Below are 15,518 nucleotides of genomic sequence, written 5' to 3'. Positions count from 1 at the left end.
GTTTGGGGAACTCTTTCAAAATGGTGGCCCGATCCCAGAGGAGTCAGTGTGGGCAGTGAGTTCAGCTCCCCAGTGATGAAAATAATTCCAAGCGTGGGTTAGCCCGGGGAGAAATTCCCCGGGGCCCAAAACAGTGACTGAGTGTGGTTAGATAGCGGTGGGAACTCGCCGACAGAGCCGGAGAGAAACCCTCAGAGAAACCCTCAGCCAAACCCGCCTGAAATGACACTTGGAAATGTTTTTGTTAGATTGCGCCCTTTGTCTCCCTGATGTCTGACAGACAGAAAACGTTGACAACATAAACCTGGTGGGCACAATGTGTACTGCAAGTAGAGGCAAACCAGGCTTTCGAATTGAAGCACCCCAGTCCAACACCGGCCTCTCCACTTCTCCGAAGAGGCATTGAAACACAGATGGGCTGGTGAATGGGCCGCCTTCATCCCATTGGGCCGCAAGATTGAAATGGGGCTTGTTCACTAACCATCACCACATGGATAGGATTAAACACATTTAATACGCACTGAATATTTAATAACAAGTAAGGGAAAATGTTTAATCATTCTACATTAATAGAACTGCCAACTTCAAATGGTAAAAACAAAATGAATATTTACACTTTGGATGCAGAGGGAGCTCACAGCCCTCACAATGTTGTGAACAATAAACATGCGATGCAGGCGGAAATCGGCCGAATGTGGCTACCCTGCATGTGGGCAGCGGTCAACAGAATGTCTTGTGGTCTGCATGTGGCCACCAGGCCGCAGATCGCCCACCACTGTGTTAAAGATGCAGTATGGCTCAGTGCTTTAAAGATTCAAATCCAATTCCAGCATCACCAATAGATATCACGGGTATTTACAAATATCGTAAGCATGGACACACCTAGCACCCAAGTCTCCATTGGAATGTGGGCAGGTGACAGGACGTAACAATTTAATGTCAGTAGTTTAGTTTTCCAAGATGCATTTCTAAACATTATTCATCTTCTTTCTTTTAAAATGAATAAATGAATGGCTCCATTCTACCTAGTCCTAGCTGCCTCTGTTCTAGCGTCATATTTGTGCGACTGATTATGGTGGTTTGAGTTAGAGATCATAGAATTTACAGTGCAGGGGGAGGCCATTCGGCCATCGAGTCTGCACCGGCTCTTGGAAAGAGCACCCCACCCAAGGTCAACACCTCCACCCTATCCCCATAACCCAGTAACCCCACCCAACACTAAGGGTAATTTTGGACACTAAGGGCAATTTATCATGGCCAATCCACCTAACCTGCACATCTTTGGACTGTGGGAGGAAACCGGAGCACCCGGAGGAAGCCCACGCACACACGGGGAGGATGTGCAGACTCCGCACAGACAGTGACCCAAGCCGGAATCGAACCTGGGACCCTGGAGCTGTGAAGCAATTGTGCTATCCACAATGCTACCGTCCAACTCGGTAGCTCCGCCTCAATAAAAAGGACCCGGCACAAACCATTTTTTCTCCGAGGAGGTGGAAACGTGATCAAGTTGGGCCTGCCATCACTGGAGGCAGCACCAGTCTGCCTCGGCACTCACCCACCCCTGACTGCCTCTGGAGGTGGGTAAGCGCCGAGACAGACTGGTTAGAAGGACTGCCTCAGTCCTGAGACTTTGGCCTAATTTTATAAAAGGCTGTTGTGCCCTCTAACCTCACCTTCACCTCCCACCATCCATTCCCTATGCCGGTTAATACCCCGCGCCAACCCCTGCCCCCCCATCCTACCTCCATAGCCACTCACCCAATATAAGGGCAGACATCAGCCACGTGGAAAGAAGATTTTCTAAAATCTGACAAGCAGCCAAAATACTTTAATTCTCCTCAAGTTGTCAATCTGTTATAAAAACAGCAAACCTCTATTCAAAGATAGCTAATCCTTCAACGGCCTCTTAAAACTGTTCATCAAAATATAAAAATCCCCCCACCCCCTTGCTAAGGTAAGTGTTTGAGTACCTTTTGAAACTCAGTCCAGTATTCCTAACGGGTTCAGCTGTAATGACAGCCCTTGGGAAATGTCAATAATGAATTCTATTCATTGCTGCCTCACGGCTCCGAGGACCTGGGTTCAATCCCGGCCCCAGGTCACTGTCCGTGTGGAGTTTGCACATTTTCCCCATGTCTGCGTGGGTCTCACCCCCACAACCCAAAAATGCGCAGGGTAGGTGGATTGGCCACACTAAACCGCCCCTTAATTGGAAACTTTAAAAAAATTAAATCTATTGGAACTGCAGGAACAGATGGTAATGGTTTTTCTGAACCGCACCAGGCGGCCTGTCAATCAATGAACGGCAGCAGTGCATGTTGCTTTTACTCTTACTGACAGCTGCAGCCTAGTTTCTTTTTAATTTTCCAAAATGATCAGGATTTAAATAGCTTCATTTGCTAAACTCAAACAGCTAAACTCCCTCTAAGAGCATTTACACCTCCTCCAAAATGAGATCCCCACACTGTAACATATGGTCCTTGGAACAGTTAAAATGGGATCGGTTTAGACTTCGTGCTAAGTTCAAATGGCCCAGCAGAATCATGTTTTGACTCTGTGCTATTCACACCCCATCCCCTTTCCCCTACCAGGAAAGATTATATTGGCCGGTAGTAGGGGTGGGATTTCCACATCCTGGTCCCTCCCACCATTTTTCAAGGTCTCCTGAGTCATCCTGTTCCTTAGTTATTGTTTAATATTCAAAATGATGGCCCTGGTTGCTGCACTATATATTTGGTAAATTTGGTTGATTTTTCTTTATTCCTTCATTGGATGTGGGTATCACTGACAAGACCCAGTATTTATTGCCCACCCCTAATTCCCCTTGAATTGAGTGGCTCTTTCAGAGTCAATCACATTGTTGTGGGTCTGCAGTCACCTGTAGGCCAGGTGCCAGGGTGGGATTTGAACCCGTCTCCTAGGAATTGTAATAATAATAATCTTTATTAGTGTCACAAGTAGGCTTACATTAACTCTGCAATGAAGTTACTGTGAAAATCCCCTGGTCGCCACATCTCAGCACCTGTTCGGGTTCACAGAGGGAGAATTCAGATTGTCCAATTCACCTAACAGCACGTCTTTCGAGACTTGTGGGAGGAAACCGGAGGAAACCCACGCAGACACGGAGGAGACGTGCCGACTCCACACAAACAGTGACCCAAGCCAGGAATCGAACCCGGGACCCTGGAGCTGTGAAGCAACAGTGCTAACCACTGTTTTACTGTTGGCTAGCCTGGGTGGTGAATGTATAGTACTAGTAATTCACCAGTGTATTAGTATCATGTTCTGCCATTGTGTTACAGCTATGTTATGTTGTTGACCTTGTAAGCTCCACCTGTGGGCCATTGTGTGGCTTCACCCACAGGGGGATATGTTGGGGCATGTACGGGCTCTGCCCATGGCTCCTCCCCTTGAAAGGAAGTATAAAGAACAGTTGACCTGTAGGCGGTTCACAGTATTGTACCAGTCGCAGGCAGGCACTGTTCTAAGCTGATTAAAACCACGGTTTACTTCTACTCGTGTCTTTGAGTGAATTGATGGTCGCATCACTGGGCTTCTGGAGTAATAGTCCAGTGACATTACCAATACGTCATCTCCCCTATTACAATTAACAGTGACGGCCTCTTCATTACAATAAGATTGTTTTAAAGTTTTTTTTTACCTCCGCAAACTGTAGTCGTGCAAAGTCACTGGTGGGATTGGAGATTTTAAACATTTTTCTTGGCATCACCCAAGTCTCAAGTGTTTCCAGTTTGCTGGTCGCCAGATTTGTTGCATGGTGTTTCAGCAGATAGCCTTGGAACCGGTCAGCATAGAAATAGAGATGAACGGAGACCGGGTGTCCCATAGCGTAATATCTAGAACAAAGAACGGCAGCAGAGAAGCATGTTAGCCGAGAAAGAATCAAGTCCAGTGGAGTTTTTAGAACATTAACATTAATATAAGAAAGATTTAGTCAAGAAAGAGAATTCAGCCCAAAGCACTAAAACTTCAAAAGAACAGGGAAAACCATTTAGAACACAGCTCATTATAAACAGCCCCAGAGATGACAAAAAACGTCTTTAATCCCCGCTGTTTTCTTTTAATTGTTGTTGCTAAATTAACACATGCTGGCTTGATTGGGAAAGCCATGCAGAGAACTGCAGGCCAAATAAATAAAAAGAAAAATGTAATGTTATTGTTAGGCATTATTCGGTGTGCATACCAGCCAGGTTCCCTCGGACAGGATAAAGTATACGACAAAAGTAAAGGATTTCCTCTTGCAGGATATGGAAAGTTTGGTCTGAAACCAAAATCCACAGGTAATCAGAATTTGGATCAAGTCAATAAATTGAAGGCGTGTTGACGGTGCCAATGCTGGAGCTTTGGGGACACGTCCCACGATGCCAATACCCACTGGCTCCTCAGCTTTCAAATTGAACTGCAAAGAAAGAGCAGTCTGCAAGAACTGGAAATCACAGACTTCTCAGAACCTACAGATCTTAATGTTTCAGCAACAAACCATTATTTTCACTTGTTAAAAAGCATGGAGTTTCCCGTAGTTGTGCACCCATCAAATTGTCCCTGAATTGTCAATTACGTTATTACAGTAAAGCCCGACGTTACTGGCTTTTCTAATCTCAGCAAACAAACAAACAAGAGAAATGTGCCAATTGCCCTGCTCATCATCCGCTTCAGCAGAAAGGCAGATTTAAAAAAATAAATTTAGAGTAACCAATTCTTTGTTCCAATTAAGGGGTAATTTAGCGTGGCCAATCCACCTACTCCACACATCTTTTTGGGTTGTGGGGGTGAGACCAAAGCACGGTGAGAATGTGCACACTGAAGGCGGACAGTGACCCGGGGCCGGCATCGATCCCGGGTCCTCAGCACCGTGAGGCAGCAGTGCTAACTACTGCGCCACCATGCCGCCCAGAAAGGCAGATTTTTACTTATGTTCTTGTTAAACTCCTGCAGCTAAGTATGTGACTCCAGGTCGAAGCTGGTGTCCGTGAGCCCAAGGAGAGGGAGCATTTTAAAGTACAGGCCCTGTAGCAGAAACAAAAGGATTGGGGTGCAATGGTCACTCATGACCAGTGGACTGAGGAGGAAAAGGATCATACAGGAGCACAGAGGCAGTCCATTGGCTGCATGAGAAGCGCTGAAGGGTCACGGAGTTTGTCACTCAGACCGTCAAGCTTGTCCGCGTCTTAACACTTGAGAAGTCCTTCGGGATTGAGGATGACTTGCTTTCTGGAAGCTTGTTCGACCATTCAGTTAGATCATGACTGATCTGTATCTTAACTCCATTTATTCTGCTTGGCTCATTTCCTTCAACAACTTGTTCAAGAATTGATTTCAGTTTTGAAATTTTCAATGGACTGGGGAAGTGTTCCACTAATGCTCTGAATTGCACTACATTTTTGTTCTGCTAACAAATTCACATTCTGAGTTTGATAACTGTGCATTCCTTGCACGCACAACGAGGAAACCAATTGGAAGCACATAGTACAGGATACTTTAACTGGATCCATTAATCACAATTATGAAAAGACACAGCTTTATAGAAATAAAGGTAATTGCAGGAGGCAGGGCTGCATTTAGTATGAAAGAGGATGGGGGAAGGAGAAATGGAGGACATATTCAGGATAATTTCAAAATGAACGATGCTGAACTGATAGCCTCAGGAAAAGAGACAATATTTAAGTAGTTTAGGTTGTTAACAAGCAAATTGAAAGCAGGATTGAGAACTGAGGTCTTCCACAGACCCCTGGGCAGGCTAAGGATGATCAAATAGGTTTTGATGAGAAAACCTACAGGGGAAGGAGAGGGACAAAATCCTGCAGGAGAAAGGAGGAGAAATCTAGTGAGGGGAATCAAAGGGTGGAAAGACTGCAGAGGGAAAGGAGGGAGAGGAACACAGGAATTAGTTCAAACAGATTATAATATTAGTTATACAGGAAGTCCTAAGAGACAAATACAGCAGTGTGTTCATTTAGTCTCATAACAATAAAAGTGTAATTAGGCAGAATTAGAATTCAAAAGACAAACTTGTTGGTGAAACTGATGGAAGCTAAAATATTAAACGATTTTTTCCTTAAAATTATTCAGTACAGTGGATAAAACTGAGCTGCCACTAAACCTCTGCAATACAGCCAGTATTCTTGAGGATTCTAAATCCATCAAGCATTGCGCAGGCCAAAGAGACACAGCCTGAGTGAGTGAGACACATCCAGAGTGGGAATTTGAAACTTGGTAATTTGGTGCAGTGAGGTAATTCGGTGCAGAGTGGGAGAAGGTGCTTTTTCCCTACTGTTTTGTTCTCTCTCTTTCTTCGAGCCTAGTTTCGGGAGCCGTTCGGAGGAGGAGCAGTCTCTCTGTGAGTATAAAAAACCTAATGGTAACTTCCTGTCAAAAGTGACATCAGAGGGAAGCTGTGATCTGATTGGTTGATAGCAAATCTGCCCCAAATTTAAGAAAAACACAGCTAAACTCGTTAACTTAAATTAAACTAATTAATTAATTAGAGATGGCTGGTCAGGTGATGTGCTTGAGCTGCTTGATGTGGGAGCTGGCAGATCCCATTGCGAGCTGCAGCGACCACATCTGCAGTAAGTGTTGGCTGCTCGAAGAACTCCGGCTCAGAGTTGATGAGCTGGAGTCTGAGCTTCAAACACCGAGGCACATCCGGGAGGGGGAGACTTACCTGGCCACTGTGTTTCAGGAGGCAGTCACACCTGTCAGAGTAAGTAGTTTAAATCCTGCCAGTGGCCAGGGACAGACGGGTGTGACTGCAAGTCAGGCAGGTAAAGGGAACCAGCAGTCAGGAACTCAGGAGCCTCAGCCCTTGACCCTGTCCAACAGGTACGAGGCACTTGCTCCCTGTGTGGATGGCAAACAGGGCTGCAGGAAGGATGAGTCAGCTGACCAAGGCACCATGGTTCAGCAGGCCATTCAAGGGGAGGGAGTAAATTGGCAAGTTGTAGTTGTAGGGGATTCTATTATCAGGGGGATAGATAGTATCCTTTGTGAGCAGGATCTCTGACCGGCTTGAAAGGATACTGGACAGGGAGGGGGAGGATCCAGTTGTTGTGGTCCATGTCGGTACCAACAACATAGGCAAGTCTAGGAAAGAGGACCTGTTTAGAGATTATAAAGAGCTAGGATTCAAATTTAAAAAACAGGTCCTCAACGGTCATAATCTCCGGAATACTGCCCGAGCCACGTGCAAATTGGCATAGGGAGGCAAGAATAAGGGAAGTTAACACGTGGCTGAAAGAGTGGTGTGGGAAAGAGGGGTTCTTTTTCATGGGATACTGGCATCAGTTTTGGGACAGTGGGGACCTATACCGTTGGGATGGTCTCCACCTGAACCGAGCTGGGACCAGTGTTCTGGCGAAAAGAGTAAATAGGGTGGTCAATAGGACTTTAAACTAGAGATTTGGGGGGGGGGGGGGGAAGGAAAGTCAGGGAACCAAGAGGTGAAGTAATCAGTGGGAAGCGTAGCTGCTTAGGAATACAAAAAAGCATGAAAAGACAGAACTCAGGAGAGGTTACGATAGTCCCCATCTCACAAAATATGACACAGTGTATGGAAAGGCTCAGTAAACCAAGGTCCACCACACTAAGAAAACAAAAAGGGACGGTCAATAGAGAATTAAAGGTGCTATATTTAAATGTGCGCAGTGTACGGAACAAGGTAGATGAGCTTGTGGCCCAGATTGTGACTGGCAGGTATGATGTGGTAGGCATCACAGAGACGTGGTTGCAGGAGGTTCAGGACTGGCATTTAAACATCCAGGGATTCACAACCTATCGAAAAGACAGAGAGGTGGGCAGAGGGGGCGGGGTTGCCTTGTTAATTAGGAATGAAATTAAATCAATAGCGCTAAACGACATAGGGTCAGATGATGTGGAGTCTGTGTGGGTAGAGTTGAGGAACCACAAAGGCAAAAAACCATAATGGGAGTTATGTACAGGTCTCCTAACAGTGGTCAGGACCAGGGGCACAAAATGCACCACGAAATAGAAAGGGCATGTCAGAAAGGCAAGGTCAAAGTGATCATGGGGGACTTCAATATGCAGGTGGACTGGGTAAATAATGTTGCCAGTGGACCCAAAGAAAGGGAATTCATTGAATGTTTGCAGGAGAGCTTTTTGGAACAGCTTGTGATGGAGCCCACGAGGGAACAGGCCATTCTGGACTTAGTGTTATGTAATGAGCCAGACTTGATAAAAGATCTTAAAGTAAGGCATGATGTGGAGATGCCGGCGTTGGACTGGGGTGAGCACAGTACGAAGTCTTACAACACCAGGTTAAAGTCCAACAGGTTTGTTTCGATGTCACTAGCTTTCGGAGCGCTGCTCCTTCCTCAGGTGAATGAAGAGGTATGTTCCAGAAACATATATATATAGACAGATTCAAAGATGCCAGACAATGCTAGGAATGCGAGCATTAGCAGGTGATTAAACCTTTACAGATCCAGAGATGGGGTAACCCCAGGTTAAAGAGGTGTGAATTGTGTCAAGACAGGACAGTTGGTAGGATTTCGCAGGCCAGATGGTGGGGGATGAATGTAATGCGACATGAATCCCAGGTCCCGGTTGAGGCCGCACTCATGTGTGTGGAACTGTCTCTATATATGTTTCTGGAACATACCTCTTCATTCACCTGAGGAAGGAGCAGCGCTCCGAAAGCTAGTGACATCGAAACAAACTTGTTGGACTTTAACCTGGTGTTGTAAGACTTCTTACTTAAATTAAGGGAACACTTAGGAGGCAGTGATCATAATATGGTAGAATTCAGTCTGCAATTTGAAAGAAAGAAGGTAGAATCAGATGTGAAGGTGTTTCAGTTAAATAAAGGTAACTACAGGGGCATAAGGGAGGAACTGACGAAAATCGACTGGGAGCAGAGCCTAGTGGGAAAGACAGTAGAACAGCAATGGCAGGATTTTCTGGGAGTAATTGAGGACACAGTACAGAGGTTCATCCCAAAGAAAAGAAAGGTTATCAGAGGGGGGATTAGGCAGCCATGGCTGACAAAGGAAGTCAGGGAATGCATCAAAGCAAAAGAGAAAGCCTATAATGTGGCAAAGAGTAGTGTGAAGTCAGAAGATTGGGAAGGCTACAAAAACAAACAGAGGATAACAAAGAGAGAAATAAGGAAAGAGAGGATCAAATATGAAGGTAGGCTAGCCAGTAACATTGGGAATGATAGTAAAAGTTTCTTTAAATACATTAAAAACAAACGGGAGGCAAATGTAGACATTGGACCCCTCCAAAATGACGCTGGTAATCTAGTGATGGGAGACAAGGAAATAGCTGAGGAACTATATAAGTGCTTTGCGTCAGTCTTCACAGTAGAAGACATGAGTAATATCCCAACAATTCAGGAGAGTCAGGGGGCAGAGTAGCATCACAAAGGAGAAAGTGCTAGAGAAACTAAGAGGTCTAAAAATTGATAAATCTCCGGGCCCAGATGGGCTACATCCTAGAGTTCTAAAGGAGATAGCTGAAGAAATAGTGGAGGCGTTAGTTATGATCTTTCAAAAGTCACTGGAGTCAGGGAAAGTCCCAGAGGATTGGAAAATCGCTGTTGTAACCCCCCTGTTCAAGAAGGGAAGAAGAAAAAAGATGGAAAATGATAGGCCAATTAGCCTAACCTCGGTTGTTGGCAAGATTCTAGAATCCATTGTTAAGGATGAGATTTCTAAATTCTTGGAAGTGCAGGGTCGGATTAGGACAAGTCAGCATGGATTTAGTAAGGGGAGGGAGTGCCTGACAAACCTGTTAGAGTTCTTTGAAGAGATAACAAATAGGTCAGACCAAGGAGAGCAAATGGATGTTATCTATCTTGACTTCCAAAAGGCCTTTGATAAGGTGCCTCACGGGAGACTGCTGAGTAAAATAAGGGCCCATGGTATTCGAGGCAAGGTACTAACATGGATTGACGATTGGCTGTCAGGCAGAAGGCAGAGAGTTGGGATAAAAGGTTCTTTTTCGGAATGGCAACCGGTGACGAGTGGTGTCCTGCAGGGTTCAGTGTTGGGGCCACAGCTGTTCTCTTTATATATTAACGATCTAGATGACGGGACTGGGGGCATTCTGGCTAAATTTGCCGATGATACAAAGATAGGTGGAGGGGCAGGTAGTATTGAGGAGGCGGGGAGGCTGCAGAAAGAATTAGACAGTTTAGGAGAGTGGTCCAAGTGTGGCTGATGAAATTCAACGTGGGCAAGTGCGAGGTCTTGCACTTTGGAAAAAAGAATAGAGGCATGGACTATTTTCTAAACGGTGACAAAATTCATAATGCTGAAGTGCAAAGGGACTTGGGAGTCCTAGTCCAGGATTCTCTAAAGGTAAACTTGCAGGTTGAGTCCGTAATTAAGAAAGCAAATGCAATGCTGTCATTTATCTCAAGAGGCTTGGAATATAAAAGCAGGGATGTACTTCTGAAGCTTTGTAAATCACTAGTTAGGCCCCATTTAGAATACTGTGAGCAATTTTGGGCCCCACACCTCAGGAAGGACATACTGGCACTGGAGCGGGTCCAGCGGAGATTCACACGGATGATCCCAGGAATGGTAGGCCTAACATACGATGAACGTCTGAGGATCCTGGGATTATATTCATTGGAGTTTAGGAGGTTGAGGGGAGATCTAATAGAAACTTCCAAGATAATGAATGGCTTAGATAGGGTGGACGTAAGGAAGTTGTTTCCATTAGCATGGGAGACTAGGACCCGGGGGCACAGCCTTAGACTAAAAGGGAGTCACTTTAGAACAGAGATGAGGAGAAATTTCTTCAGCCAGAGTGGTGGGTCTGTGGAATTCATTGCCACAGAGGGCGGTGGAGGCCGGGACATTGAGTGTCTTTAAGTCAGAAGTTGATAAATTCTTGATTTCTCGAGGAATTAAGGGCTATGGAGAGAGAGCGGGCAAATGGAGTTGAAATCAGCCATGATTGAATGGTGGAGTGGACTCGATGGGCCGAATGGCCTTACTTCCGCTCCCATAAGACATAGGAGTGGAAGTTTCCTCGCACAGTCCCAAAAGACGCGCTGTTAGGTAATTTGGACTTCTGAATTCTCCCTCTGTGTACCCAAACAGGCGCCGGAATGTGGCAACTAGGGGCTTTTCACAGTAACGTATTGCAGTGTTAATGTAAGCCTACTTGTGGCAATAAAGATTATAATTATTATAATCATAAATACGCCAACAGACAGGATTTATTCTAGAGTTCTCAAGGAATGTATTAAGGAATTGTATGTCTACCAACAATGGAAAAAACGGAAACTTCCAGGAGCTGCAAGTAGACAATCACAGGAACTTATATTTAAGATTCATGACAAATCTTATGCCACTGATTTAACCAAACTAACATCAACAACAGGTACAAGCACAGATTCTGAAGACAAGCTGGAAGGATACCATTATGGCAACCTCTTCAGAAATAGTGAAGATAACAGACTGAAAACAGGGTTAAAGAGTGCGGTCTGCTGAATTAAAAAGGAAAGGGCTGTGAAATTAGGCTGACATAGCAAATTATCATGTAAAATATTGTACCTTGGTTGTAAGATGCAGTTCATAAATATGCAACGGGTGGAATTAAATTAACATAAGTAGACAAAGAAAGTAATAGGAGGCTCGCTCATCAATTTTAATAGTTGCAATATGGCAAGGTAATTTTAAAATCTGAAAGAATACTCGGGACTTGCACTTTGAACAAATGTATCCAGGATTTATGCCCTGACTTTATGATGCACAGTTCAACCTACAATTAAAACATACATGTGTATTAAAGAAGGCACAAGGACGAGAAATGAAGATCCCAAATAAAATAAGATAAAAGAACATTGAGCTCTACAGTCTAGAAAAAGGATGCTTGGATGGGGACCTCATTGAGGTCTTCTGAAATATTAAGCAGAACAGATAAGGTAATGCACAAAATTTAATTCAAAGTAAGCCAGGAGAGGGGGACCGGCAGACATAAACTTAAATTATTGAACAGCAAAGTGATAAATGTTTGAATAATCTGTCAGGCTGGATATTGAGGACAAAAATGACTGAGGATGTTTATAATGCAGCTGAATGCTATTCTGGAGATCGAGAGCACCAAAGAGAATTTGGTGCGCTTTTGCTAATTCATGATTTTTCTTGTTTTTTGTATATAGTTTGGGAGAAAGCGTGTTTTATTCACCCTCTCACAAGAAGAATATTGCAGCCCTGAAGCTTCAGAATTGAGTTTAAAAGAGAGTAATAATGTAGCATCAAATCAAATATTTTTTATGACCATGTACTTTTGGAATACTGAGACACAGCGATATATTTGATTCTTGTACCTATGGTGCTCACATTCCAGCATGTCTGTGTCATTGTAAATCAACGACCGAACTAGAATGGCTGATTTATTTAACAAATTTCCCTTTGGTTAACCATACTGATTTTCTCACATTCTTAACAGTCAGCAGACATGTATAAAAAAATCTATTGCTCGCAGTACAAAACCAGCAACTAAAATAAAGTGAACCAGGCAAACCATTGAAAGGTATGTGCAAAACCCGATCACCTATGCTCTTTTATCCGTCAGCCCACTTTGCAAGCATACTTAAAAGTAAAACTTGCAACGTAACATACACATAAAACATCTATATAACTCTCAAAAAGGTGCAAACCTATTCAAAACATTGCCCATGTCCCATTGGAAATCCAATTGTAAATATTTACCCCAAAGAGGGATACATTTTCGCTGGGTTTTGGCACCGCCACTTTGTTTCTTCCCATCAGCCTGCTTCGTTCAGTTGGGCTTGGCTCCTAACATTATAGGCTGTGCACCAATGTTGATCTTTTTGGCTTGTACCTTTGCGAACTCTCTACGTTGAGTCTGCCCATCTGTTTGGATTCCCATGTGCCCTTCCCTGGCCACCCAGCCCAAGTCCTTGGGTGGTCCTTCCTTCCTGAGAGGGGGAAAGTTTAAGGAAGATGTGTGGGGTAAGTTTTTCCACACAGGGTAGTGCATGCCTGGAGTGCGCTGCCAGTGGATGTGGTGGAAGCAGACACATTAGCAACATTTAAGAGGCATCTAGACGGGTACAGGAATAGGGAGGAAATAGAGGGATACGGACAGAGTAAGGGCAGAAGGTTTTATTTTTAGTTCATGATTGGCACGGGCTTGGAGGGCCGAAGGGCCTGTTCCTGTGCTGTACTTTTCTTTGTTCTTTGTTCTCTTTGTCCTCCTTCCTGAGCTGGTTAGGCTGATTGCCCTACTGCCAGTGAGGCCTGCCGGTCCTATTGTTGCACGAGGACAACTCTCAAGTCATTCTCACCTGTGCCACCGTCGATCTGCCGGTGGTACTTAATAGTTATTGCAGAATGTTGCATATTAACTACTGTCATGTTAAAATACCTTTAAGAAATGGGTGTTTAAGAAATGTACCTTTAAGAAATGGGTGTTATGTCAGAGTGTGGGTGGAGCTGGGCTGTCTGTCAGCTTTTTACTTTCATTTTAGGCTGTTTGTTGCAGGGTGTATTTTAGTTTCGTTTTCAGAGCTGGATAGCTGCAGTCACAGCCAGAAGGGTCTTAGTCTCTCTCTCTGTAATCTAAAAACTGTAAATCGATCCTTTGGTGATTTAAAACTAATAACTGCTCTCAGTAGTGACTTTAACCTGATGTGCTTCTGTAAAAAAATATTTTTTTAAAGTCTTATGGATGTTAAAAGGAAAGCTTAAAGGGTTACTTAGTGTTGTATTCTTTGGGGATTGTATTTGAATTAATGGTTGCTAAGATGTTCACTGTATGTTTTAAAAAGGTTAACTTGAGTTCATAGAATAAACGTTTTGCTTTAAAAAAGACTTTTCCATTTCTGCTGTACCACACCTGTAGAGTACGCCGTGTGCTCCCCATACCACAATCTATTAAAAGTTGTGGGTCAGGTGAACTCCATGATACACTTTGGGGTTCTCTAAACCCTGGCCCATAACACTACAGACATGCCAAAGTGTAGCACCGGAAACGAAAGGAAAATGATTTTAATGATTTCCACATGTCTCTACAGGACTCTTTCTTAAACTCACTTTAAAGAATGAACTAAAAGCACTATTGGGATTAGACTTAAGCACTTAAAGATTACGTTTCAATTGAACAACACTTCGGCTTGAACTTCCCCCCTATTCAAAGTCAGCCAAGACAACTTTCCAGTACTGGACTTCCTGGTCACCTGATATCCATACTGTGGTGTTTGAGTGATGGGATTCAGTGGAGGAAGCAGGGTACTCAGTGTTTAGAAAGGTCTAAATAAAGCAGCTGGATGATTTACTTCCCAGGTGCAGTTTTGGGATGCACTGCCGGTGGGAGATGAGAAGAGAATGACGGGTAGATAGATTTGAATTTTTGGAACGTCTTCCATATCTCGGGACGTCTCAAGGTGTTTTACAGGCAATTTAGAAATCATCCATTCCTTGGGGTTTAAATTTCAAAACGCTTCTGCCCCATTTGGTTATATAAACGTGTCTACCAAATACTTTTCCACTGTCTAAACAAAAACAACACCAAAACATTTGTTGCACTGAATGACTTCAGATAATCTCACAGTAATCTCTGCCTCCATTGCAAGTTCCTCCGGGTATTGTTGAGCACACATGTCTGAGTGAAGGTTCAGAATGTGTCTAATGTTCAACATAGCACCAATTCAGATGAACCCAAATTTGTCTGCTTCAGATGCCACTTGCTGGTAAGTTCAAGTCAGTGCAGCTGCGTTCTGAAGGCTTGCTGATCGATTTTATCCAAAGTCACACAGTGAGGGCACCTCATGAATTTATGGAAATCGGGTTTCCACAGGATCAATTTTAACTGGGGTTCAAAATAGAAGAAGTTCTGCAAGGTAAGTGGAAAATTGCTCCTCTCGGTCCCCAAACCTCCCCTATCCTGAAATTCCACCTATTACATAGAACATAGAAAATACAGCACAGAACAGGCCCTTCGGCCCACGATGTTGTGCCGAACCTTTGTCCTAGATTAATCATAGATTATCATTGAATTTACAGTGCAGAAGGAGGCCATTCGGCCTTTTGAGTCTGCACCGGCTCTTGGAAAGAGCACCCTACCCAAACTCAACACCTTCACCCAACACCAAGGGCAATTTGGACATTAAGGGCAATTTATCATTGGCCAATTCACCTAACCTGCACATCTTTGGATTGTGGGAGGAAACCGGAGCACCCGGAGGAAACCCACGCAGACACGGGGAGGACGTGCAGACTCCGCACAGTCAGTGACCCAAGCCAGAATCGAACCTGGGACCCTGGAGCTGTGAAGCAATTGTGCTATCCACAATGCTACCGTGCTGCCCTTGAGAACAAATAAATCTACACTATGTCATTTAACCGTAATCCATGTACCTATCCAATAGCTGCTTGAAGGTCCCTAATGTTTCCGACTCAACTACTTCCACAGGCAGTGCATTCCATGCCCCCACTACTCTCTGGGTAAAGAACCTACCTCTGATATCCCTCCTATATCTTCCACCTTTCACCTTA

The 15,518-nt window shown here is 44.2% G+C and overlaps 1 protein-coding gene across 1 annotated transcript in view; it reads right to left on the bottom strand.

The window, feature by feature from the left end:
• Positions 1–15,518, bottom strand: part of xylt1 (xylosyltransferase I) — a 304,533-nt gene that overhangs the window by 25,853 nt on the left and 263,162 nt on the right. Inside the window, exon 9 of the mRNA XM_072481856.1 lies at positions 3,665–3,860. Within this exon, the coding sequence (XP_072337957.1) occupies positions 3,665–3,860 (196 nt within the window). The remainder of the gene's footprint in view (positions 1–3,664; positions 3,861–15,518) is intronic.

The sequence above is a fragment of the Scyliorhinus torazame genome, chromosome 17 (genome assembly GCF_047496885.1).
Source record: "Scyliorhinus torazame isolate Kashiwa2021f chromosome 17, sScyTor2.1, whole genome shotgun sequence".
In the NCBI taxonomy this organism is placed as follows: Eukaryota; Metazoa; Chordata; class Chondrichthyes; order Carcharhiniformes; family Scyliorhinidae; genus Scyliorhinus; species Scyliorhinus torazame.
The sequence above is the reverse complement of the archived record's forward strand: the minus strand, read 5'-3'. Positions and strand labels throughout refer to the sequence as shown.